At 31.9% G+C, this 25,647-nt stretch overlaps 1 protein-coding gene across 1 annotated transcript in view; it reads left to right on the forward strand.

Annotated features, from left to right (window-relative positions):
* LOC121116208 (lipoma-preferred partner) overlaps nucleotides 1-25,647 on the forward strand; it is a 112,245-nt gene that overhangs the window by 39,064 nt on the left and 47,534 nt on the right. The window contains exon 3 of the mRNA XM_040710457.2: nucleotides 11,449-11,541. Coding sequence (XP_040566391.1) covers nucleotides 11,449-11,541 — 93 coding nt within the window. The remainder of the gene's footprint in view (nucleotides 1-11,448; nucleotides 11,542-25,647) is intronic.

A 25,647-nucleotide genomic window follows, 5' to 3' on the forward strand; every position in this document is an offset into this window, starting at 1 on the left:
TTGATAAAGGTCTTTCATTTTAAGCATTAATTTATTGAATCAAACATTTGTAGATGTAGTTAATATGTTGAAAAAGTATCAGTTGTTAAAGACTGTAGTTATGACCTCTCAAGTCATTTGAAAATGACACTATTAGATTAAATTGATCTATTTTTATTGTTTTATCTACTGCTAAATAAATTTAGAAACAAATCGACTACCTTAAATGACAATGCAAGCAAGTCTTTTTGTGCCACGCCCATATTTTGAGTGAAAGGATCAAATATAAAGATGAATGTACATAATCACGGTACAACAGTAATCCTTCACAACAAATTATGTTCAAATTCATATGAATTGATTCCTTAATTTATAGATCAAATAAGTACTAACATAATATACTGTTTTGTAATGTTGATGTGTTGGTTCGTGGTGATCCTCGTGGACGCGATATTGTTTTGTTTTTTTGTAATTTATGAATTACTAATATTTAGTAGTGATGAAAATCGTGTGTATTTTTAAGCTCATGTTTTTTTTTTTTTTTTTTTTTGAGTCGGCAAACTGAAAATTACATTTTCTTATCTTGAGCTGTTGTCATTATTATTTAATTACTGAGGATTGAGCATCCTTTTTTACTCCTTATAACTATATTCAAAACCTGATGAAACATTTTGCGTGTGCTCATAAAAGACGAAGAGTAATCCAAAGGATTTGTAGTAGAGTTATAATTATAAGTCCTTATTGGACTCGGAGTAGAATGGAGGATCGAAATAAGAGTCATTCTTGCCAATGTCCTGGTTTATTTCCTGCTTCAAACCCACCCTTGTAAGTGATCCAATGGAACGTCACTTCATCGAAGTGAATCTCCTACAAAACATTCTTTAAATTATCAGGTTGATTATATGTTTTTTTAACAAGAGTTGATGTTATTTATAAATCATACCCGAGAGTGTACGTGGTGATATTAACTATTTTTTTCATGTTTTTTTGGTCTATGCACTATGAAAAGGTAAAGGTGGAAAGGTTGGGAGAGTATTCAGGATGTCCTTTTTAAGGACATCTTAGAGATAAAATACAATTAGTGCCTTGCTAAGCAACAGCAAGGGATATTTTTTGAAGCGGAAAGATAGTTGACCAAAACAAAGGAATATATAGTTATTTATAAATCAATCACTCCACTTACACTACTATAAAAACTGAATCCTTCTCTAAATAAGAATATAATCAACTGTAAAAAAAGAATTGGACATTTGATTATTTCTATGACGAAGTATTGGCGATTATATAGACATACAGGGTTGATATACAGGATCGCTAAGGCCCAGGCCTTCAGGAGAGACAACTTTCCGGACGTTTGGGACTCAACATGTAGCCGCCCTCCTTTCTAGACGCGAACCCCTTTGACCACTACTCTATGTAGATGCATGTGGAGGAGAGTGTGTTTGCTACTTCTCACAGGAGTGTCCAGTCTCTAGAGGCTTTCATCAAGAAGGAGTAGTCCAAGATTGAGTCTTACTACCTAGTCAAAGTCTACAAGGGATTTAGGCCTCGTATTGAGGTAATTATTAGAGCTTAATGCTCACATATGGAATAAAAGTTGTGCAGAGCACTATTTTCAGATGATTTTGTTAAATCAATATCCTCACAAAACCTCTCTTTTAAATTGTACTCTTTAAAGATTGAAAATAGTCTAATGTATGTCACTAGATAAGATCAACCCTATACGAATGTATAGCTACGCTTTTTAGTGAAATATTACTAAGCAATATTTTAATAGAATAAAATACTATGTCGGATTATACTATTTTAAATGCTTAGATATATTTAATTCTTTTTAAAAATGGTGGAGAAATAATATGAGAAGGATGTCTCAGAGTACTTGAGAAATAAATAGCAGTTGGTAGTCATGACAACTTATGAGTGAAATAAAACAAAAGAAAATTGTAGTGTTTACCTACTTAAGTTCAATTACAAAGTTACTCTCCCTTTTATCCCTCCCAAAATAATGATTTTTGGAAATACGATCTATACTCCCTTGGGGCAAATATACTAGCCCCCCTCCCACCTATACAGCATATATATTTTTAAATATACATTTTTATATTATATCCTTATCAACTTCTATTTTTCTTGATTATGAAGAAATGAGTCATTTTACTCAATAAAATGGAAAAAAGATATTTCTTCTCACTTACTACGACGAACATTGGTACTCCCTTGTAGTTGGGGGAGGCTGGGGACTGTTGCATAAAATTTACATCACAATCGGACATGACCGTTCTTCTTTAATACTTATTAACAGTTTGTCTACCGAGTGGGGACCCAAAACTTACAGACGCATAAATAAATTACGAAAAACGCCATTTGAATGGAATCAAGTAAAGACAACTCAAAACCTATTTGGGATATGTTTCAATACTATATTTAGCTATATTTTTTGTTTAATATGTCCTCTTTCACACCCAATAACAACTTCGATACGACGGCAGTCAGATTGGGATCTCTTAAAGATAAAGGCCGTGTCTTACCACACTGTCATGGCGGCCGCTCGGAGCGAATCCAAATTTGGATGAGAGATGTAACATACATTCTTCTCCAAGAAGCCTCAAACTGTAGAGTCCAGGGGACTGAGGTCACATTTGAAGGAGGGCCAAATGAAGATGGACCAGAAGACAGCCATATTTTTCCTGCAGTAGATTTGGTTCTTCTTGGCTATATGGGGATGTAATGGACTTATTGATATTGTAGGCAGTCTGAACGGAGATGCCAAGGGTCTCTGCAGCCTCCTCGGCCGTCATACTTTCATAGTGGAGAGCAACACGCGTTGTCTTTTTTGTTGTTCCTCCGATATTTTTACACTTAGAGACAACGAAGGAAAATAAAAGTTGTTTATTTCTGTTTAAGCTGCCGTTCAATTACGTAATTACACCTTTTAATTAAAAACAAGATAAGATCAAATCGTAATTTAATGCCACTGCAAGTTTTGGGCTCTTTGCATATCCAATGACAGTGGCGCCATCTTAAGAATATATTAAGAACATTGAAAGTTACTAAATTCAACATAATACAGAAACTAGTTATCTATTCATCAATAAATATTACTAATATATAATCACGAGAGCTAAATATATATTTAAAAATCCGCATGTAATAACTAATTCATCAAGTCAAATACAACACAATCAAATTTCATAAAAAGTCATTAATTTTAAATCTTTATCTATTGATTAACATATTTAAATGTGTTGATGACTTTTCGATTTTACAAACACACCTATTTTTTCAAATTATAATATTGGAGATTGGTTGATTAGTAATGTTAGAGGTTTTACGTATGTCGGTACGAAATCAATCATAAAAATACGATTTCTACAGAATCTATTCCTAATAAGTCATACATTAATTTAATGTCCCCGATAATAATTAATTAATCGATATTGCAGTAAAGCAAATTTTTATACAAATGAAAGGAGTGGGTTCATTTGCATTTTGATTTCCATCCATTTCCGTAGAATTACCCAAATTTCTAGAATTAAATGAAAATTCTTTATAGTTTTTGTCGTCCAGGAGCGAATCAGAGTCCTCAAGATCCATTGTATTGTAATTTTAAAATGAAAATACCGCTCTACCGTTTCATTATTAAAATCTTTTCGTCATTTCTAGAGGACAGTAATGAATATATATGTTATCAATTATTATTTATTACGTCATCATTAGCATATTTTTCATAAGGTATCAAATCGAAGATGACGTCATTGATTAGTTGTAAAGGAATTATTTTACATTAGAAATAAATATTGGACTAAAAGATTCAAGCTTCGGACTGTTCGGGCCTGGATGAATGAGGTTCCGATGGGGGGCTTTCGGGCTCACGCCTGAAACGAATTCAAATACTATTTGTTGAAAAATACTTGGGTGGTATAATCTCTAAATATATTCAAACAACAATATTGTGTTTAAATTTGATGGTTCTAATTGAAACTAGCTCGGATTAATTGAGTCAAAAGTAAAAAGTCTTACAACTATCGCGGTCTTCCCTATGTCTATTATTTATTACTGCCTTTGTCAATAATATATAAGTATATTAGTGACAATTAAATATTTTTTGTCGAGGGTGGGTGGGTTGTAAGGGAGGCTTCAGCAGCCTCACTATAATTACCATAATTAGTTTAATGAATGCAGTAATACTTAAAACAACATAGTGAGCAACATCCTTGTTGTGGTCTGACGTTTGTTTCGTAAATCATAAATCCGATACAGAGATTCCTTCTGTGAATTGGATATGTATATAGATTGTAAGAAAATTCCATGAATATCAGCAAAGCACATACTTGAGATTTTTTTTTTGTATTCCGGTATCATAATAATACCGGGATAGTGGTGCATTTAACACTGTTTAAAAAAAAATTGGTATTTAAACTAGTGTTGTGTCAGTCCTAGTAAGTACTGAAGACTGCAATTCCATCCATTTCAGCCATGGGTATCAGTTCTAAAACTTCGTGACCGGTTATTTTGCCGCAAAAATTTCCACTGCTCCTAATTTTACCGTTGGTAATTTTGCCGTAAGATGTATTCACCGCCTTTTTATGTTTTTATATTCCCGGTTCGAACTTTACTGTTGTACCTCGATCAGATTAATTATATTACTAGGCGAAAGAGAACAATGGAAAATAATGATGAAATAATTAATGCATATTAATAAAAAAGAAATAGTCAATGAGTTCTAATACTCTTTGGAGGACCACAAGCTCCAATCTCGCAATCTGTTGCAAAAACCTCATTTTTGAGGAAAAGTTCCACTGGTTCAATTCATATGAACTTTGTACAATTATAAAAATATTATATATAGGACGTAGTTGTAATCCTATCCATTCCAGTCCAGTCCCACTTGTTGGTGCCTAAAAAAGATAAAATGTATCCTTCGTGACATCATTGAGTGTGTTATTCCTTTTCTTTAATTATTCCGTCAAATAATAGCATCAATTACATAAGTATGTAAAATAAAATATGTTTGTATTATAATGAAAACATAAATACTTTTTACAAGATATGAGCAATGCTCTGAATGTATATCTAGAGATGACATGTTTGTAAAGAATAAACTTCCTTTAGAACTTAGAAAGGGAAAAACGATTGATGAGTGTGATCATTCTTCTTTTTGCTCATTATTTAAACGGTTGTTGTGGTGTTAATTTCTCCCTCTGAAGTGTGCATTATTGCCTTTCTTTAGTGTAAAATGTTTTAAAAATTCATAAAAAAAGAAATATAGGGATATGAACGAAATATAATTACCTGCACTAATGCTATTTGAAATGTCGAAGGTTCTCCTCTTTATAGCATTAATTCATTTTCTCCTCCCATAATCATAAAACAAGCAGCTGATCTTAACAAATATCTTAATTCAGGGCTACCATATGTCTCACCTTCTCCTCTCGCTCTTTTTTTCATTACAAACTACTCAAATCTTTATGATATATATATCATATTTGGCTTAATAAATCATTCACATTTTTAGAAAAGGTTCCGTCCTGACATTCATAAGGACGGATAAGAACCCTCCTAAGACTAGACGAGACTGGATCGAATAAATATGGACAGATACAACACTAATTAAAATCGTTTTTTTGGAAACATAAAATATTCACCTGCTTTAAAGATACTTAAAGTTTTACTAAACTAATTCAAATGGTAAAGTTTCAAATGGATACTTTACTTTTGTACTATCGGTAGTACAAGGTATGGACAGGAGTTATTAGGCGTCGACGATGATACAAACTTTGCTTTAGTAATAAAGGAGATAAATATTCAAGAAATTCTCAGTATTACTCTATTTTTTTCATAGTACACACACATTTACTCAGTACTTAAATGTTTTCTCATCAAAAGTGAAAGAAAATAACATTTATAGCAGATTGAGAAAATTTAAAGGAAAAATTGATCGGGTTGCCAACAAAAAAAACTTCCACGCTCAAAAATGTTTTGTTTATCTTTAAACTTTCAACACTTACTAAATAATAACTACAAAGTTGAGAAGAATTGGGCCAAAATTGGCTAATTACCAACTGATTTTGGCCATTTTTTATGTTTCTTTTCGTAGGAAAGTTGCGTGATATAATTAAGATAACGACGTGAGAGATATTATTCAGATTCAACCCAAAATTCATGGAAAATATTTTTATTTATTCTGCTCTGATTTTTTGGTGTATGTACACTTTGTACAAATACATTAGTGCTTGCAAATATATGCAAACATAAATATTATTATATGCCTATACGTATATATATACTTACGTATTTGACGAAGTATGGATATTAACCTAGTTTTTGATTGCATTTTTCATAAAATTTCTAGTAAAATATGGATATTGTATTCAAATATTCTAACAAGTTAGTTGCTTCAAAAAAAGAAATAAGTAGTAGGTATGGCTTTGATATATATTGTGTGTTTTTTTCCTCCCAACTGTCAGTATTTATTTCTTTATAGGTGGGATGACTAACACATGTAAATATACAATTATACATGCTGGGTGACCCTTTGAAAATGTCTCCTTTCCAATTTTGAAAGAAAAGGATAGTAATTTAAAATTCGGTACAGACTGCCAGTGTTCTAGCTATCCTTATGTAGAACTAATGACAACAGTCTAGTCCAGGCCCACTGATCGTTCCTTAAACAAAGTAATTATGACGTCATTGGAGGTTTTCTTTTAAATTATGTTGTCAAATAAAGGGTGTACCAAAGAAAATATTAATACAAAAACAAGTATTGAGAGAAAATTATGCATTTAATTTTTTTAAAAAAGATTACCACAAATATTTTTTTCAAAATTCCTTCCTTTGGAAGCAAACACGAGCCTCAACACCTTATCTAAACTTGTCACACACGTATTTCACTGTGGCCTTAGGCATGAAATTCCACTCAGTGGATACAGAGGTTTTCAAGGCATCAACAGTGGGTTGGTCTGTTGAATAGGTCTTCTACTTATCCTTCACGTGGAGTCAATTTTGAGTTCAGTACCAGTTACCAACCTCATAGGTTCTCTTAAGGGCAGACAATATCTTGTGAGGGAGCAAGTTCTTCTACTGCATGATACCAACTGTCCCCTTTGTACAGAATTGTTGAAAGATATATTTGTTAGAGCCCACAACACCCAACATCACAGCAGAAGTAGTGGCTTTGTCTTGCTAACATAGCGAAGGGATGTTTTCACATTTTCAAGTCTCTTGGCGATTTATCTAGTGCTTCTTGTGTTTGCCACTGCATCAACAATAAATATTTTTTCATCAGAGAACATGGAAGCACGACTTTGTCCTCTTTTCTGTTCGTTAATAATTTTCTTGCATCCCTTAAGTATTTTCTCGCTTTAATGTGCTTTCAGTCCTTATACTTTGGTACACCCTCTTGATTTGATGCATAGGTCATCCCTCACAATGCGGCTTGTGGCATTTTTGTCCATGTTTAACTTCCTGGGAATCAGACGGATGTTACTTCTGTGGTCTTAATTGCATTGATGTTCTGTACTGCTTTCCATTCCGAGAACGATCGGAAAAGTTCTTGGTGACATTTCAATTTTCCTAGAAATGTTACAACAGCATTCTGGAGACATGGAAACTTTTGGGAATGTCCTTGATCTTGTCTCCAGAGTCAATGCGCGCAGCTATTTCCTATTCCTAGCTCATCCATGATTTCACATTTTGTTTGTTTATTAATCTAGGAAGACACTAAGTGTTGCAAATAAAAGCTCTTGCATTAAAGCAACTTATTATTCTTCATGAGAAATGAGCAATTTTAAAAGCACATTACTTTATTGCTGCTTCAAATAATTGGTACAGACTTATGGTACATTCTGATATAGCATAAATTATTCACTAAGTAACAAAATTATATGTTTGTATTATATTTCATAATAATAAAAACATTAATATTTTTTGCAAGATACGCGAATGCTCTTAATACATATTTCAAATATCTTATTTGGATTAACAAACCATCGACATTTTTTGGAAAAATTGCAAAGATCGACAGTTTAGGCCCATTCCCAAGGACTCCCAGTCCTAAAGAATTATCCTAAAACAGAACTGGACCGAATAAATAAGGACCAACACAACACTACCAACTGCAGTCTGAAGCCGTCAATCAAAATTGTATACCGAAATGTAGGCTGGACAAAAAAGTACTGTGCAAAAAATTATCAAATTCTTTATACAAAAAATATGTCATACTTTTTTCATCGGATAGATCAAGGTAATAGAAACACAAGATTATACCATCATGTAATGGGCTCGCCAGAATTTTCAATTTGATGCACTCTACCTAATGCAGGGGAAGACATACATATTGACGTCATAGAGTATAACAACAGTATATTAACAGAATATAGTTCCTAACATTATATGATTAAGAGTAACAGTATATTATACTCTTTGACGTCACTATTAAAAAGTGTGGTGGAAGTAAAACATCAGTTGGGAAAACACTATGCTATAACCTGGGCCTTAGTAATTACATTGAGCTCTTTTTTGAGTGAATGCAAAGTTGTTCCCGAACTTTTCTCTTGGAGAATGTAGAACTTTCTTATCCCAAAGTTCGATGTAAGCTCTTAATTGAGTTGCTCCTTCCTCTCCACAAAACGGAAGGACAGGCTTCGCCTATGTTGGCCACTAGCCTAAATACCATGGTCTGGCTGGATTTTTGTTCTGAAGGCATGTCTCACTGAACATGGCATAAGCTCCTTGGATATGAGTATGGGGACATGCTGCAAGAGAGAAGCTTCCAAACGTCAATCCTTACTTGCTCTATTTTACTCATTCACGTTTTTTTTTAATTGAGTCAAAACTTTAAATAAGGTATTTTGAGGTACAAAACCTATCTTTAACCAATTCTGAAGACAATTGACAAAATAAATTTTTGATTGATTCAAATTACATATGCCACTAGATAAGATCCACCCTGTATTACGTTTCATTATTATTTAAAATTCTTGTTTCCTCTGTCCTTAGAGTAGTATTTTTACTTGTTACTATTGTGAAGCCTTGACAGATAAAAAATATATAACACAAGTGGAACATTTAGCAGGCTCACCCTGTATAATATATTTACATATATTTTTTGACAAGAAGATAGTTTAAAAAATATAGGACAATATGAAGGCTAGGGAGAATAGAAATCATTTATGACGTAATAATAGTGATGAATAATTGTATTTACAATTAATGTTGCATATTATTTAAGAAGGAAAAAAGTCACTTTATTTTATGTCTTAAAATAATATTGTCCATAGTAACCAGGGCTACGGAGTCGGTACATCCAATGCCCAAACCCGACTCCAACACACAATTTTTTAATAATATATTTAATAGTCTGTATAAGTACTATTGAATCATTTGAGTCTAAAAACTATAAATATAGATCTAATTTATAGCTATAGGTAGTTATTAGTTATATTTAGTGAATAATTGTATACAGAAAATATTTGGAATATAAAATATTTAACTAGATGAACAAGAAATGAAATGGATCAAACTCTTTTTATTGCTAATACATTCATAAGTTTCTTAACATAATGTATGTATTCGTAACCGAGGAACAAGAACACAACATCTTATTGCAATGTTACACTTTTCTCGTATGAAATTGACTATTTACATGTTTAATTAATGAACTAGGACGGCGAGGGGCTATGCTCTACCCAATATAATAATTTAGACTGTAAAAGTGTTGGAGAATTGGGATTGCATGGACTATTGAGCACGTTTGAAATTTGCAAAGTAAACTTATAAATTAATTAACTTAATAAGTTTTATAAATCAATAGTACTTCATACCTATCATTTATAAGTATTTAGAGAATAACTTAACGAATACTCAATATAAGCCTTAGATTATCAATAAGTTTTAATTATTTTAGACGGCGACGAAGTCGGTACAAATTTTCCGACTCCTGACTATGACTCCGCAGTCCTGATAGTTACAGTAAAACCTCACACTACAATCCAGAAGCAAAATATTGAGCTTTTCCATCGTTGGTGAAAGGTTTTTGTCAAATACATTTTATTAGGATGCTATCAGTAGCTTAGATAGTTCTGATACACATTTTCTCGATTCCGGGTCGGTTCGGATCTTTAAACGTAAGTATTGGAGTAAATTTCGCGTACTCGAACTTTTGGATACAGATCCATAAGCAAAATTAGACGATGGAACGACGTAGCTCAATGGACAACGCGCTCGAGAGCAATTTTTCTCTTGAACTCAATGTGTGTAGATTCGCGCGCCCGTCATTACTCGAGAAACAAATATACATTATGTATATGTACTTCAAAGAAGATTCCTAGATCAGATGGAAAAAATGTAAAACATAATGTTTTCTTAACATAATTAGTGCAACTCCATCGGACCAATTAAAGGAATATTAAAAAAATAAAAAATAGACGAATACTTATCTCGAGTTTTTATGGGCTTTTTACCCAAGGTTTGTACCTAAATAAAATAGTACTCGGATAAAGGTTTCATTTTTACGGATAGCCGAAAGAATGAATAGACAGATGTTCCTACTATAAGAACATATGTAATGATTAGTTATTATTAGAATTATTGTTATAATAACATTGGAATTACGAGGCGATGTAACTGTTTATGAAGTTGTCTCTCCAAGCACTAATCAAAATAGATAGAGATGCTACGTTGGATATAAATATTATCATTTTTGTTTTACTAGTATAGAGTATTAAGCAATACTATAAGCTTTTTATGGTATGAAAGATCCCTCAAAACTTTTTTGAGATCTCTAAAAGTTCAGATCCCTGATCTTGGGTAATATAAATTTATCTACACCCTATCCTAGTACTTCAAATCCAGATCCATGACTTGTCCTTAAGCAATATTATAAGATCTGGAAAATCTCTCGGGTTTTTTTAAATCCTTAAAAGTTGGTGTTTCCGTAGCTGGTTTGCGTTTCAGATATTTTCAGATAGTACAAATTTATATAAACCATACCCAGGTACTTTGTATCTGGGTCCAAGACCCACCCTATCTCTAATCAGTAGGGATATAGCAGTTCCAAGATGGAACTGCACAATTGTTTTTTGTCAAATTGTGCAAAAAAAATCTTCGAATTGATATTTTTATTATTTGGTTAAATATTGCCATTTCTAGAAAAATTTTAACAGTCAAATTTTTCCTTTTCCAAAAAAAAAAATTAAAACGTCAAATTTTTTCAAAAAAGTACATGTGTCTTTTCTACAAAAAAATTAGTTATGTATACAATTTTAACCTTAGTCACTGTTTTAAAATTTGATTTGTTAAATTTGGGATTAATAAATAAAACATTCTGTCATAATTTTAAAAGATTTTGACCAAGCAAAATTCTAGTAACGGCTCGAAACTTTTTTTTAAACTAGCTCATATTTATCTTCTCATTTTCACGTTGGTGTTTGTTAAATGATTTGTTACTTATTCTATTTTAATCCTTTCTAGAAATACCGAAAGCGTTGTGGAACTTGCGATGACTTCATCACAGGAGTCTACTATACCCAAGACACTGGACTCATTTGTGCAAACTGCTACAAGGTAAGACCTACTTGTTCTTTCTATACTTGGGGTACAAGTTGTAACTCGTGCGATCCAGAGATGAAGTCCTGAAGTCTGGATTTGTACTTTAACTGCATTCCATATCATTTGTACTCGTGAATGATTTGAACTAAGAACCATAATAATTCGGAATTAAAGTCATTTGACCTTTTGAGGTCAGAATTGTAAAGATCTCAAAAAATGTAATATTTTAGCTGACTTTATAAATCAATTACATGGTATATGAGTTAATAGAGTAATTTTTTAATCATCTTATGAAAATTATTAGTTAATAAGTAAGGTGGGGTCAAATGAAGGTATGTTAATTTTCGGCTCATTACTCTTCCGTTTCTAATATTATTAGAATTTATTATAAATATTTATATGTAGCCCATGCTATGGGCGAAAAAGTAGTAAAAGTTTCATTAAATTTATATTATTGACTCTATGTTTTTGGGCCAATGTATGCTTTAAAAACATTAACGGAAAAATCAATCAAATTAAAGTTCCTGAAACTCAAAGAAATATTTAAGTGGAGCTTTTTTCATATATTAATTCAATACATTAAATCGTAAAGTTTCAGTGACTAAGAGGATTTTTTCCCCATTCTAAATTAGGCTAACCAAAATTATCTCTTTTCTTAACGTGGGGTCAAACGGTGCTAAAATAAGTAAAATGACTTTTTATGTGAAAGAAATTAGTGGTGTGCTTCAAAATGGGAGTTTCCAATCTTCTTTCTCTGCATATTGCATAAATTGATATAAATTGCATGAATTGATTTATTTATTTCTTGGGATTACAACGTTGCTTTTTCTTCGATATAATTGGGGAAATTCTTCATACCATAAAATTGGCATTGTTTCTTTTTTTATTTAATGAGCTTTTAAACAGAACAGTGGGCATAAACAAAAAAGGTTCTATTATCAAAATATAGATAAGAATCTTTTGATGAAATAAGCTATAAAAATTTCTAAATGTATCAATTCTTATACATCCATTTGCCCCACCACATGAGGTCAAAAGGTATACCTGACTTTTTTTCTTTAATTTAAATATTATTTTTGAATTACAAATTAATGGATCCTCTGTGAAATTGATATTGATGACATGTAATGCTTCATAGAAGCAAAAAACATTCAAAAAGTTCACCCAATTTCTTGGGACTAGCTTCCAAAGTCAAAAATATACCAATCAGACTCTACTTTACCTTATAGTATGAATGTCCATCACTTCTAAAAAAGAGTAATCATCCGTCTCATTTAAACCTATTTTATTGATTAATTACCTATTACGTCATGTATGTTTCCAAATAGGGATACGTTGAGACCAGAAAAAATAGATCCATTGAGTGAGACGGAAACAAATATTAGTCAACTCTTTGCAAACGATTAAATTTCAAAATATAGTTGCAAATCCATCTAGAAAAAATATCTTTAGACGGAACCGAACAAAAATCGGTCTTGACCCGAGTCTCAACACTACTGGTAATAAATGGGGTATTTCTTACAAAAAGAATCTATTAAATTGATGGGTAAAATATTTATTGACATTTTGATTTAAGGGGGAGCATAAATCAAAATGATCCCCCCCTTATCCTTTTTATTCTTCATCTTATAAAATATAATCCTCATTCTTACGAGAGGAAAGACTCATTTTTCAATTTTGACTCATTTTTAAGAAATCCTCTCTTTTGGAACACTCAAATATAAGGCAGTTGTTTTTAAAACCATACCCTAGAAACATGATAATATTTAGTCAGTAGGATTAAAAGAACAGATTTATTAATCGTCAAAAAGTAGTTGATGACATTTAGAATGTAGAGGATACCTTACAGTTTGGGACTTTTTCAAGGATCAATAAAATGAAAGGAACGTAGGATGAGACAGATTCTATCCCCAATATTAAGAACCGATACAATTTTATCAGAAAGAAAATAATAGAAATAAAAATTGCTTAAAATTTGTTGAAAATATATTTTTTGGGTTACATCCTTCAAAAAATTACTTTACAAAGTCCTTCGTATACATAATATGTATTCACATACTTGAATGAAAAAGTTCCTCACGGTCCCCCCTTTTTTTTAAGACGTGAGTAACCACAACAAAATAAAACAAAAAACAATCTTCCTCGATTCTATCATTAATCAATGATTAACTTACATCACGAGATAGGAAGAAGACGACAGCAAGAAAAACAACCAATCAACCATGGATCTTATGTATAATGGTTTTTTAAATATGTTTAAAGAAAAGAAAAATAAGTACATTATACACAAAAGAAAAATGAAAAAACGTTTTGACCTTTGGACCCGTAGCTTTTTATTTATTAATAAAACGAATTTTGTTGTAAGCCCAAAATATACATTCAAACAGTCTTATCTAGTATGTTTATAGAATCTTCTCCCATCGTATTAATTGCTTGAATGATATTTTTGTCTCCTTAATTTTCTATACCTAATACTCATAACGTAATGAGTCATTATTTCATCATGACGTCTGCCTCGCCTTGTTCGTGGTCTTTATAATTTGGACCAAGAACAAATCATAATTGCAGGCAAAAAATGAGGGATAAAAAAGAAAGGTACACTCTATTTTATTGTGTCAGCTGTGCATGGTTGGGCAGCAAAACATGGACTGTTAATTTTCTCATTAATATAGACATGTTTATTTATTGTTTTTTGACGATCTGGCTCAGCTGAAAATTTCGTCTTCTGGTCGTCATAAGTGAGCAAATAGCCAAAAGGCTGCGCATCTCAGATCTCCTAGATGCTGAAGTTGAGGTGGCAATGATTATGGACATTGTGAAGTGCTCCAGGAGCTTGATTTTCAAGGTGGCCAATATGAAGTTTGATGGAGAAGACCACTCGAGGAAAGCAGAAAGTTGAAGCACAATTTAAAAAGGATCTGGAGTTCATATCTAGCTTCGAGAAGAAGATCAAGGAGGACCCCACTAAATCGATGAATCACATCGCCAACGACTTATCCGTGGATGCTAAGACCACCAGGAGGGCTGTGATGAACAGCTTGGGATTGTCCTCATGCACAAAGATCCCATGCCACCTTCTGACAGAGGTAATGAAGGCCAGGAACCTCTCAAGTCCACGTTTTGCTTTCCAACCCAATAGATCTGTTTTTGTCTTCTCCCTTAACCAGCGTTCGGAACAATGTTGATTGGTTTAATTCGAATTAGCTAAGCTAACGGTTCCCCACTATTAAATTAATAATAGTTATATTGTTGGGAAGAATTGGCAAGATCCTACCAACTGATTTTGAATCTTTTTTTTTTCCAGTTTCTTTTTTGAGGATTAAAGGTTGATACATACAATAAATGGAGCCTTCATGGGATGGATCAATTTCAAAATTATAACGTTTTGTTTAGTCCCGCCCTAAACATTAAGGACATGTCCGAAAATAGGACACAAAACCATTCCATATGACAATTTTGCTTTATGACGTCATCGTCAATCCATCTTCACAAATATCTATAGGAATAATATCTACTTAAAAGTTAGGTCTAAATTGGAAATATAGAAAAATTAGGACTTATCATAGAACAATTTAGGGTAAATGACACGTCATGGCCAATCAATCTTCATCCATTTTTATAAAAATAATTGATAATTTAATTAGGCCTATGCACAGAATAACAACAAACCATTCACCTGCATCAAAGAAACATAGTTCAAATCTTACAATAATACTATTGAAAATGATATCTTCTTAAGGGCTTTTAGTCTTTCGGGGTTTTTTCAAGGACTGTACGTGAGACGGGATTGATTTTAAGTCCCACATTATGAATTAGGGCCATACAAGTCGGGGCAGAGAGAGACGGTCTTAACTATTATGAAGTCCTATGCGAAACGCTCAAATCCCAATCTGAGTAGGGATGGTCCAGACATATATCTGTTACAATGTTATTTTTTAGAAAATAAATTAGATTTTTCCATATTTGACTTCAACGACCTGTTTTTTTACTAAACACATTTCTTCCACAGTATTTATTGGAAAGAGGGGCCTAGTTACTGTGTTAGCTGAGATTATAGTTGTCTTAGACAAAATGCAATAATATCAGTTTTTGATTTAATGTTTTGGAAGACTATGTTTGTTTGTAGAAACATCCTCATCAATAGAGATTTTCATATGACGTCATCATTGTTGATGTCGCCCATTTTGAGGGCCTAAACTACCAAGTTCGTTAACAATGGTAACCCTTTTTTTCATTAATATTAAGAGAAATAGTAAACTATTGAATGTTAAAATGAGACCATCAAATAAAAGGACCTCCATCTTACGTTCTATCAAAAGTATAACCTCTTATTACCTAGTTTGATTAAATATCTGACCCTAAAATGTTTACAAAATATGTTATAACAACGGTATACAATCTTATTTTCGTGTTGTACATAAAAAAATTTCTAATAAAATTGAAAGAATAAGGCATTATTCCTTTATCGATAAAAAAAATAATGTTCAAGTCTAGCCATTTTTAGTGAATATTATTTTGATTTAATTCAAATATCCGTGTTTATCATTTGAATCAAGTGTTTTTCGATGCATGTATTGAGTAACTAATATTTAATGCGATTGTTAAGTATTTTTTCACTCATAAAACATTTTGTTGGAGTCTAATTAAGATTGATTGGAAATTTGTTCATTTGATGTTGTAAAAATATCAACTTTCAGCCCACAGATGGCGTCTCATTCAATTATGATGCAATTTACGACGTCAGTCTAATTGCTAAAACACTCTATTGCTTTGATGGCATAGCTTACCTAATATGAAATCCATGACGTAATAAGAAATTTACCATTTATAGAAATAATTGTTGATTTTATAAGGTATAATTATTAGATACTACAAAAAAAAGTCCTGATACTTCTGACACTTTTGCTGTTCTTGATTAAATTAATCTAAATCTTAATATAAAAAACGGGACGATTTCCTTACGTCGCACACTGTATAAGCAATTGTAATAAATAATGACAGACATCATACAAATGAAATTCTCAAATAATATATAGATGTAAGTATGAGTTTCCTAATATTGGCCTACTACTACGAACTCTCTGACGACACATATTTGTAGAGGTATGATAAACGATAAGTCGTATGCATGGACCTATTATTCAATCACACGCATTTTTATGCATTACTGTTGACAGTATCACTTTGTAAATCTCTAAATAATATTTTCAAACAACTAATGATTTACTTCCATATATTGACTAGTATTTAGATTCCCACCCCTAAATTTAACAACTCAATTATTTTTAAAGATATATTTTTTGCTTGTTTATTTTTCAAACAGATAAATAAGTATATATACATCCTTACATTGTTATGCACTTATATATACATAGGTATATATAAGTGCATTAAATGAATTACATTTTGTACGTTACAATTCAATAATAAAATAAAGTTTAAATACATTTTTGATTATAAAGCTACAATTCAAGTATTAATAATAGATTTAAATAGAAGTAAGCATATTTTACTCTGTATTCATTAGCTATATATCCTGAAATTATTTGTTTAAATCAAACAAATATATTATATAAGACAAAAAAATGCCCGGTATAAAGGGTTCATTATATAAGCCTTATAGTTGATATTTTTTTTTCTATTGAAAAAACTACCTTTCAAAATTAGAAAAGGAAAACCGGTTATTTGCGTGGGCTGTCTCTTCTTTTTTGTTTACTTTTTAATTGGTCGTTAATTTCTTCCTTTGAAGGAAGAATTCTCGCTTATCTTTGGTGTAGATTGTTTTTGTAATGCAGAATAAAATAATTATAGAATATGTTTTATATTAAAATATAATCCACTAATGCTATTTTAAATGTAGAAGATTATCCTCTTTAGATCAGTAATTAATTCATTTTCTCCCCTCAAAAAAAATTATAAAGCAGGCAGCTGATACTAACAAGGGTCTACCTTCAGTAGTACTATATGTCTCGCTCCTGCCTTTTACTCGGCGGTCTTTCTTCTCTTACAAAGATGTCAACTCTAGTTATAATATATTATTTATCAATATACTAACGGACTTTTATAATGACAAAACTAGAAAAATTGCAGAAATAATTTTTATCCGATTTCTTTAATGTTAAAAAAAACAATACCATGTTCATTTTCGGTTTCCTTAATTTACATACTGCCAGTTCTTTACAACTCTAAATATGAGAATGCTTTCAGGTGCCCCACCTAGAAACATTTCCAGATATTTTTTTCAAATAGCTAATAAATATTTATCTTTATTTCTTGCAAATTACACATATTTATAAAGGCAAATGAAATCTCACACCTAACTGCACAATATTTCCTAAGGTAATTAGTATCACTACTCACTTCATTCCAACTCAATCGCTCTTATCTCTTCAATACGTTAAATAATTACTTTTTGACACTAAATAGTGCATAGTAATATCCTATTGACGTCACAAATTGCCTCATAATAAAAGGTGAAACCCCCTTGAGGACATAGAGTTACTATTTTTTGGTCCCATTTTTACATTGAAATACATAACAAATAGGCTGAAAAGTCCCGGGCTTAAAAATGAACCTCTTTTTTTCCCCTTCAAAATTGGTTTTTTTTTCATCAATATAATCCCCATCAAGAGCTACACAATCATTCCAGCCCCACTAGAACATTTCAATGTCACTTACACAAAGTAAGGTGGATGTAAATAGAAGCAATTCAAAGTTAATTCATGTATTTTTCCCATTGTTTTGATTGGCTTGTGACACGGTTCGTTATCTTGGTGAAACAGCACTTTCTTCTTCTTCCAATGAGGCCTTTTTCCTGTGATTTCGTACTGTCAACGCTCCAATAACGCTATTTATATTCACTGTTGAGGGTTTTTCCCTTCTGAAAGTAGTCATTGAATATTATGCATCCCCAAATACCGAGGCCATACCCCTTCCCAGCTGATTCTTGTGATTTCGGGCGCTTTGGACAAGGTTCATCAGTTGATCTCTACTCAGATGGTGATCCTTTTGATTCTGGATTGAAGTGATGGATCCATATTTAATCCATTGTCACATACCGACGCAATAATTCCAGTTTCTTACGATTAAACCATTAAACCCCAGCTCGACCTTTTGGTAGAGGATATTTTGAGTGGTCATATCTTCGATACTGCCTCATTTGCTATGTCTACGACACCGTTTGAAGTCAAGAAATCATCGTTTAACTGTTGTTTCGGATGTAGAAGATTCCCCACAACACTTTGAAGTCATTGATTTGCTTGAACGGTATTTTTCCCCATCCTGAATCAGTGTAAATTAAAACACAAAAATGTTTTTGGTCCATTGTTTTTGAAATAACAAAAGTATCGTCATATTCAGTACAATAACTCACAAACTAAAGGACATTGTCATAAAATTTTGACAGCTGTCTTTTGAAGGTTGTTGATAAGTACAAATGAGGTGAATTTGAAAAAAAAACCATCAATCTATGTGTGAAGCCCGGTACTTTTCAGTCCATGTGCTACATGGAAATAGTTTATACTTTTCCTTAATCTGTACAAAAAAATGGGTTTATTCATATACAATATGCCTGTACGTCTATTCCAACCTAGCCGATATCATTAAATCTATTCCTAATCGAAATGATAGTTGGAAAACAAAACGAAGGAACATTATCTTAAATAAAATACGGAAACTGCATATCATTAAGATCATCTTAGGGCCCTTGAATTATTACAACAAGGTGCACAATATTTTTCACTCATAGACCAAATGCTAAAAATATAAAAAGTACTATTTTTGACCCATAGCATCCTATTTAGTTCGGTACAAGAGGCTTTAAATGGTCAATTTCGACCCACAAATCCCATTTCTTTTAAATTAAAATGACCTGAAAACATCAAACTTTGTTTAAGTCAAATTTTTGATTGTCCATAGCAAGAAATGTCGTTCTACAAGTAGGGAAAAATTATATTTTACCTTAAAACAAGACAGCCTACTGTACAATATATCAATATATTGTCTTTTTTTTTTTAAATATTATCGTTTGCTTTGTGCGTGTAAAATAAATTAACAAAAATATTTACTCAATATTGTGTAAAGACAATATGTTAATTAACATTTTTTTTTGTTTCAAAAATATACGAAAACACTCTAGAGAAAGAAATAATTAATGTATTTCTATAAAGTTATTTATGAATTCATGACTTAAGTTTGTACCTAGATCCATGGGCCCATATGCATTACTCATCAAATATATGTTAATATGACCTTATTAAACAATATTACATCATCATAGTTATTCACCGAAAATTCCTATTTTGGAGTTTAAATTTCACCTTCGAAATTAAGGTTGCTAATATTCTGAAAATTTATTATTATATGTACAATCCAAGCTGCTCTTACGATTATCTATTTTAAGCGGCCATATCCACTTTTCAAACATAAAATGGTGTCTAAATAGGAGTTGACCTGTTTTAAATGGTCACCGACTATGTATTTCCAATCTGCAATATCAACAAAAATAAAAATGGAGTGAGCTTTCTTTACTTATAAGCAAAGCGACAGAGAGTGGCGCCATCTTGTGGCAAAATAATACAACTTCAATAATTATGAAAATATTTAACATAGCCTTGGCTACGTTTGTTTCTCACATAAAGGGCGTTTTCAAAATTTGCTCAGAAGAATTAACTGTACCATTTTTATACAATAATCTACAGACTATCACACCACTTTGCAAATAATATATATTATTTATGTTTGATCAAGCCCAATTGTATAATTTGCTTGTACATGTAGATTGTACAATTGTATCCTTTTACTTAAATAAATGCAGTAATTTTCACTTATCTGTTCATCATCTTGTTACATCACTGTTTTGTTTTTTTGAGGATGCCCTTCGGGCAGTGAGTGTAAAATGTTAGCAGCCACAGTGAAATAATCCATAGCCCCTGGACGTCAGGCTAGTGATATTGCAAGTTATGTACAATATGCCTTATTTTCATATGTTGTAATTTTATGCAATGGTATTAATATCAGGCCCTTAAGTCAATGAAGTTTTTATTATCCTTAGAATATTTGCAAACTAGCATGTATTAAAAACTGCATTGTTTGCATGAATGGAATAGTGCACTCGACCCAATACATGCACGCATAAAGACACTCAAATCTGATCAACATGTATTTATAACCATTCATTGGCCAAAATCTAATGTAATTACCACTCCTTATGAGTTGAGGAAACAGAGAGATAATTGGTGTGAAAGGTAATTTATAGTTATTTGGCATTTGCCTTTACAAAGTGAGTCATTAATATGCCTAAAGAACACTAAGATGGACGGTTCTATGACAAAGCTCCTCGTGGAAAAAAACCCTTCTTGTGACAATCTCTCTCTTAAGGATAAGATGTAGCAATCCTCATAACCTTATACTCTGCATTTAAAAAGTAAATTTAATCCAAATTATTTTTACGAACATTAAATTTTATTTATTTATTTACATGTGTGAGTAATCTCCTCCATATTGTTTTTTAAAGGGACAGTTACTAAATTAACATATTTTCAGGGTTCCAGGTTTAAAGAAATATTAATATTACATTCGGAGTTTCATAAGTCATTAAATAACCAACTTTATGTAGAAAGTATATATAGGTTTCAAAGTATATTTATTCAATGCAGATTAAAATATTGGATGTATAATTACGGCGAAAGTTTGTAACTGTGTATTAAACGTCAGATGAACAGTTTATGACAATTTTTTTTTTTTTTTTGTACATATTTAAATAATATAATTAGACATAAATTGGGATTTAATTACAGAATGTAACTCCCATTGGTGGCAAGCACACCTTCCAAACGGCCACGGAAGGCCTTGTAGACGTTAATAATGATATGGTCCTTCATGGCCTCCCATTGCTAATTGATGTTGCCCTTCAATGAGTCCAAATTTTGATGTCGGGTTGCAGAGGCCCTCTAGTCTATTTTTCTTTATACGCTGAAGTCTAAGGGGTTCAAATCCAGAGGTTGTAGGGGCCACAAGTGATTCTCGCAGAAAGTCATCTTTGTAGTGAGCCAATACTGGATATTCTTTGAGGTATGAGCAGATGCATTGTCGTCCTGGAATACAAATTGGGCCCACTTGAAGATCCTGAGGGTCTATGGAAGGATTTTTTCTTTAAAAATCTGAAAGTAAGCCGCCGATATAAGCTGGAAACCGGTTTCAACCCAAATTGGCTTAATCTTCGCTCTGTTTGATACAATGGCATCTAACATAATCACAGATGATGGTTGTCGGACTGTAGTGACTCTAAATAGCTCCTCAACCATTGACATTCTTTAAAATCGGGTTAACCGTGAAATTATTTTCATCCCAAGAGATGATAATGCAACCTGAAGCTCCAGGCTTCATATGATTCAACATGGCTCTGCAACACTCTACACCCTTTGAGACAATAAAGTTCTCTCAATCATACGTAGAGTTCCGTCATCTTGTTTTTGTACGCCCCTGGAGACTGTAGTCCTGTGAATACTCATGTCTTTAGCCACTTTGTGCATACAAATCCTTGGGTTGACAATAAAGTCCTGCTCCACTGCGTCCCATTCATTTTTTTAGGTTAATCCCTCCGAGGACCTTCGTTCATGTCTTCACTATCTCTGACACGTTTTTGGAATTTGTAGATGAAGGTCTTAGACATACCTTTAGGCTCAGATACAGTGTTGGAATCATAACACATTTGATCTCGGCATTCATGCTAAACGTGACTTGATTGATTTGACAAGGAAAACAAAAATTAAGCCAATTAATGTAGATAACTATAGGTAGCAGAATTTTATAGATTCAATCTCTCAATCTTCTGATACAGATGTTTAAAAACAGTTCCACGTAGTCTTGCAGTCTCTGGTATTCTCTGTTTAGTATACAAATGCAATAATAAGATATACGTTCATTAAAAGTATTTGTACGCCTAACAAAAACAGCCAAAAAACGTTGTTCAATTTTTTCGTTAGTGTTTTCTACCTTTGAATTACTCAAGCAGTGGTTCCAATAGGAATTTAAAATTGAATTATTAATTATTCAAAATATATTCTTGGGAATAGTGCACAATTTAATAATAAGAGCTCATTCGAATTTAACGAATCAACAAAGTTCAAAACACTGATATGGAGAAAAGAAGTAGAAAAGCCGATAGCTGACAATAAAATATACAGCCTCCATTTTTGTGTTAGTATAGTAACGCTGTTAACGTATCACATAGGTATTACATTTAATCAATCGACGAGGTTGTTTCCTTTGAGAACTCTGGTTCATTTATTTATATTTTTATGAGTACTTACTTGGAATTCCTTAGTGCAATTATGTATGTTTGTATCTATATGCCTTTAACAATATTTATGATATTCTACACTATATAAACACATTCAGTGCACTTGCATTTGAGAATAGTTTCGATAAGGAAAACAAAAATAGGACATGAAAAGTTTATTTTCATGTGAAATTTTATACAAAATACAGGGTGCGGCATCACCAACTTCCTTTTTTTACCATGCCTAGCAATCAAGCAATAGAAGTCGTAGCTGGGTGGGTGTGGTTTCATTCTATTGGGAAAATTCTAAAGTTTCTATTGGAAATACATTTGGTTACTATCATGCGATGAAATAGTGAGGAACGTGCGTGTGTTATCAAAAATACATATTGACAAAAAATGGTTTGATATAATATTTTATCAAATTAAACAAACTTCAATTAAATAGCTCCTGAATTTTCAAAGTGCAATCGATGAAAATCAGTTCATTGCGTCCATTTTTAGTATACAAAAGACTATAATTTTCAATCTGATGTATTGTACCGGCTGCTGGCTAAGAAAGACACATTTTGACAAAACATGCAAACAATCATAGTCTATGACGTCAATATTAAAAGTGTGGTGGAAGTCAAACATTAGTCGTTGACGGGTAATGGTATAACCTTGTATTTCTATTAACCTTGTAACTGACTATTTTTTTAAATTTATTTTCCTAAATTAAATTCGTATAAATTTTTGAACACAAATTAGTCATGCAAATAATTATGCTAGAGATTTAAAATTTGTACCATCAGATCTGGTGTCATACATGGTCTTTAAATTGGTGCGATTGATTCAAATCCGGTAATTAGAATCGGATTTATTTTGGGAAAATCATCCTTTTTAACATCTTCGCAGAATCGCCAAGTACTATTTATCTTATCATACAGAATTATGAAGTAGAATAGATAGTTATTTTTTTTTTTTTTGCATCTTTTTATTTAAAATAAGTATAACTCTAAAACTTAAAAGTTATCGAAGCTTTTAGTAGTAAGATTTTGACTTGGGGAGAAAAATTGTTTACCCATCGTAAATTATCAGATACACCGGAAGTTGGAAGTAAATCTTATAAAGACAAACGTGGGGAATGCCCATTTTGCTGTTTAATGGAGACTGTCAACCATTTCTTGTGAGAAGGCCCCTTTTTTTCATCTATAATATACGGATATATTCTTTCAGTTTTAGAATTATTTTTTTTGGTCCGAGCTCCAGAGTGATAACTTTTTAACCATTTTTAGTGGTCCAGACAGTCAAAAAGTTAATGCTGCCCTTACATTAACATTACATTACATGCACAGTATATTTTGTACGCCCTAAGTTCAAGGAAAGAGAAAGTCACTGGAGGGGTTTTAAACATTGTAAAATTTGTATACGGATGTTTTAAAACATTTATAATACGTAGTTTATTTATATATGGTTGTCATTTTACATAGGTGATAATGTTTTGTTTGTGTCCCTGTCTTTTTTGTTTAAAATTTGAAAATATATGAATGCCCAGTAAAAGGCCAAGAGAAAAAAAAATCTATAAAACCTCTCTATGAAAACTTATTGAAAAAGAAAGACAAAAATGGAAAAAGGACAGGGTGTATCTTCCAAAGGTCAATTTATTCAGTGTATGGACAATGGAGGATGTCACCTATCGAATATGATTCTCAAAAATGTGTAAAACAAAACTTCAAGTGTAAACTATCATTATGGAATAAAACTAAAACTTTTCTGATACAAAAAACTGATTTTATTGTCCTTTTGGAAAGGGAAGTTATGTTGTCGTACTCTGAATATATCGATGATTTTTTTTTTTTTTTTTTGAAAAAAAAAGTGTATATCTAGTGTGTTAATACAAAACCAATCCGGAACTCTAATTAAAAAACGAAAAATGTCTGATATATTTTTTTACATAAGTACAGCCCAATATTCAGTGGGGGGTTTAGGCAAATTTAACTAGAGGAGTCTTGGAGGAACGAGTATAATAACCAAGGGGACACTATAAAAATTGCATCAAATGATAAATACATAAATAGTGGATAGAAATATACGATGATTATAATCAAAACTGGAAGCATTTGTAAAAGTTTTAGTATCACGCTCAATAGGACAGTAAAAAGCTCAATGCAGACTTCCATTCTTATTACTAGATAATTGATGTATTCAGAAAAAAGAAACTACATTCAATATTACTTAGAAGAACTTAAAAACTGAAGCTCGAAAATTGGTGTATTTAATTCGAACTTGACTCGATGCAGAGCTCAAAAATTGGAGCTCGACCCAACTTGAAAATTTTAACTCGAATCAAATTATATTAGTTACTTGTATCTTAAGAGTCCTAATATAAAAAAAAATTACAGTTATTTTTAAGTTAGATTTATACTTATAATTTGAGTCGAAGCAATAATTTATCGAGTCGACACAAAGCTTATATGAACTGTTAACTACTATTAAAACAGTAACTTTTAACATTGACTGTTATGTAGCACATATCCATAGAAACAATTTAGTTATATAAGAAATAGACTGTACCGGGGGTCTATTGAAATATGAACACTTACTAATTCCATAATTAATTTGTGATTGAAATTAATTCATATTTGGATACATTAAAGCATAAAAAATTAGGCTCAAATTTGTTTTGTACCTAATCGTGTTTTACGGAGCCCTTCTTCCTCTCAAACATTTCGTACAAGCCGATAAGATGACACTTGAACGTGATTGCGCACTCCAAGTAATTGTGTGTCTTCATAACCACCGTCTACGCAGTCATCAAGTACGAAATGTTTGAGAGGAAGAAGGGCTCCGTAAAACAC

Source organism: Lepeophtheirus salmonis, chromosome 4, assembly GCF_016086655.4.
Source record: "Lepeophtheirus salmonis chromosome 4, UVic_Lsal_1.4, whole genome shotgun sequence".
In the NCBI taxonomy this organism is placed as follows: Eukaryota; Metazoa; Arthropoda; class Copepoda; order Siphonostomatoida; family Caligidae; genus Lepeophtheirus; species Lepeophtheirus salmonis.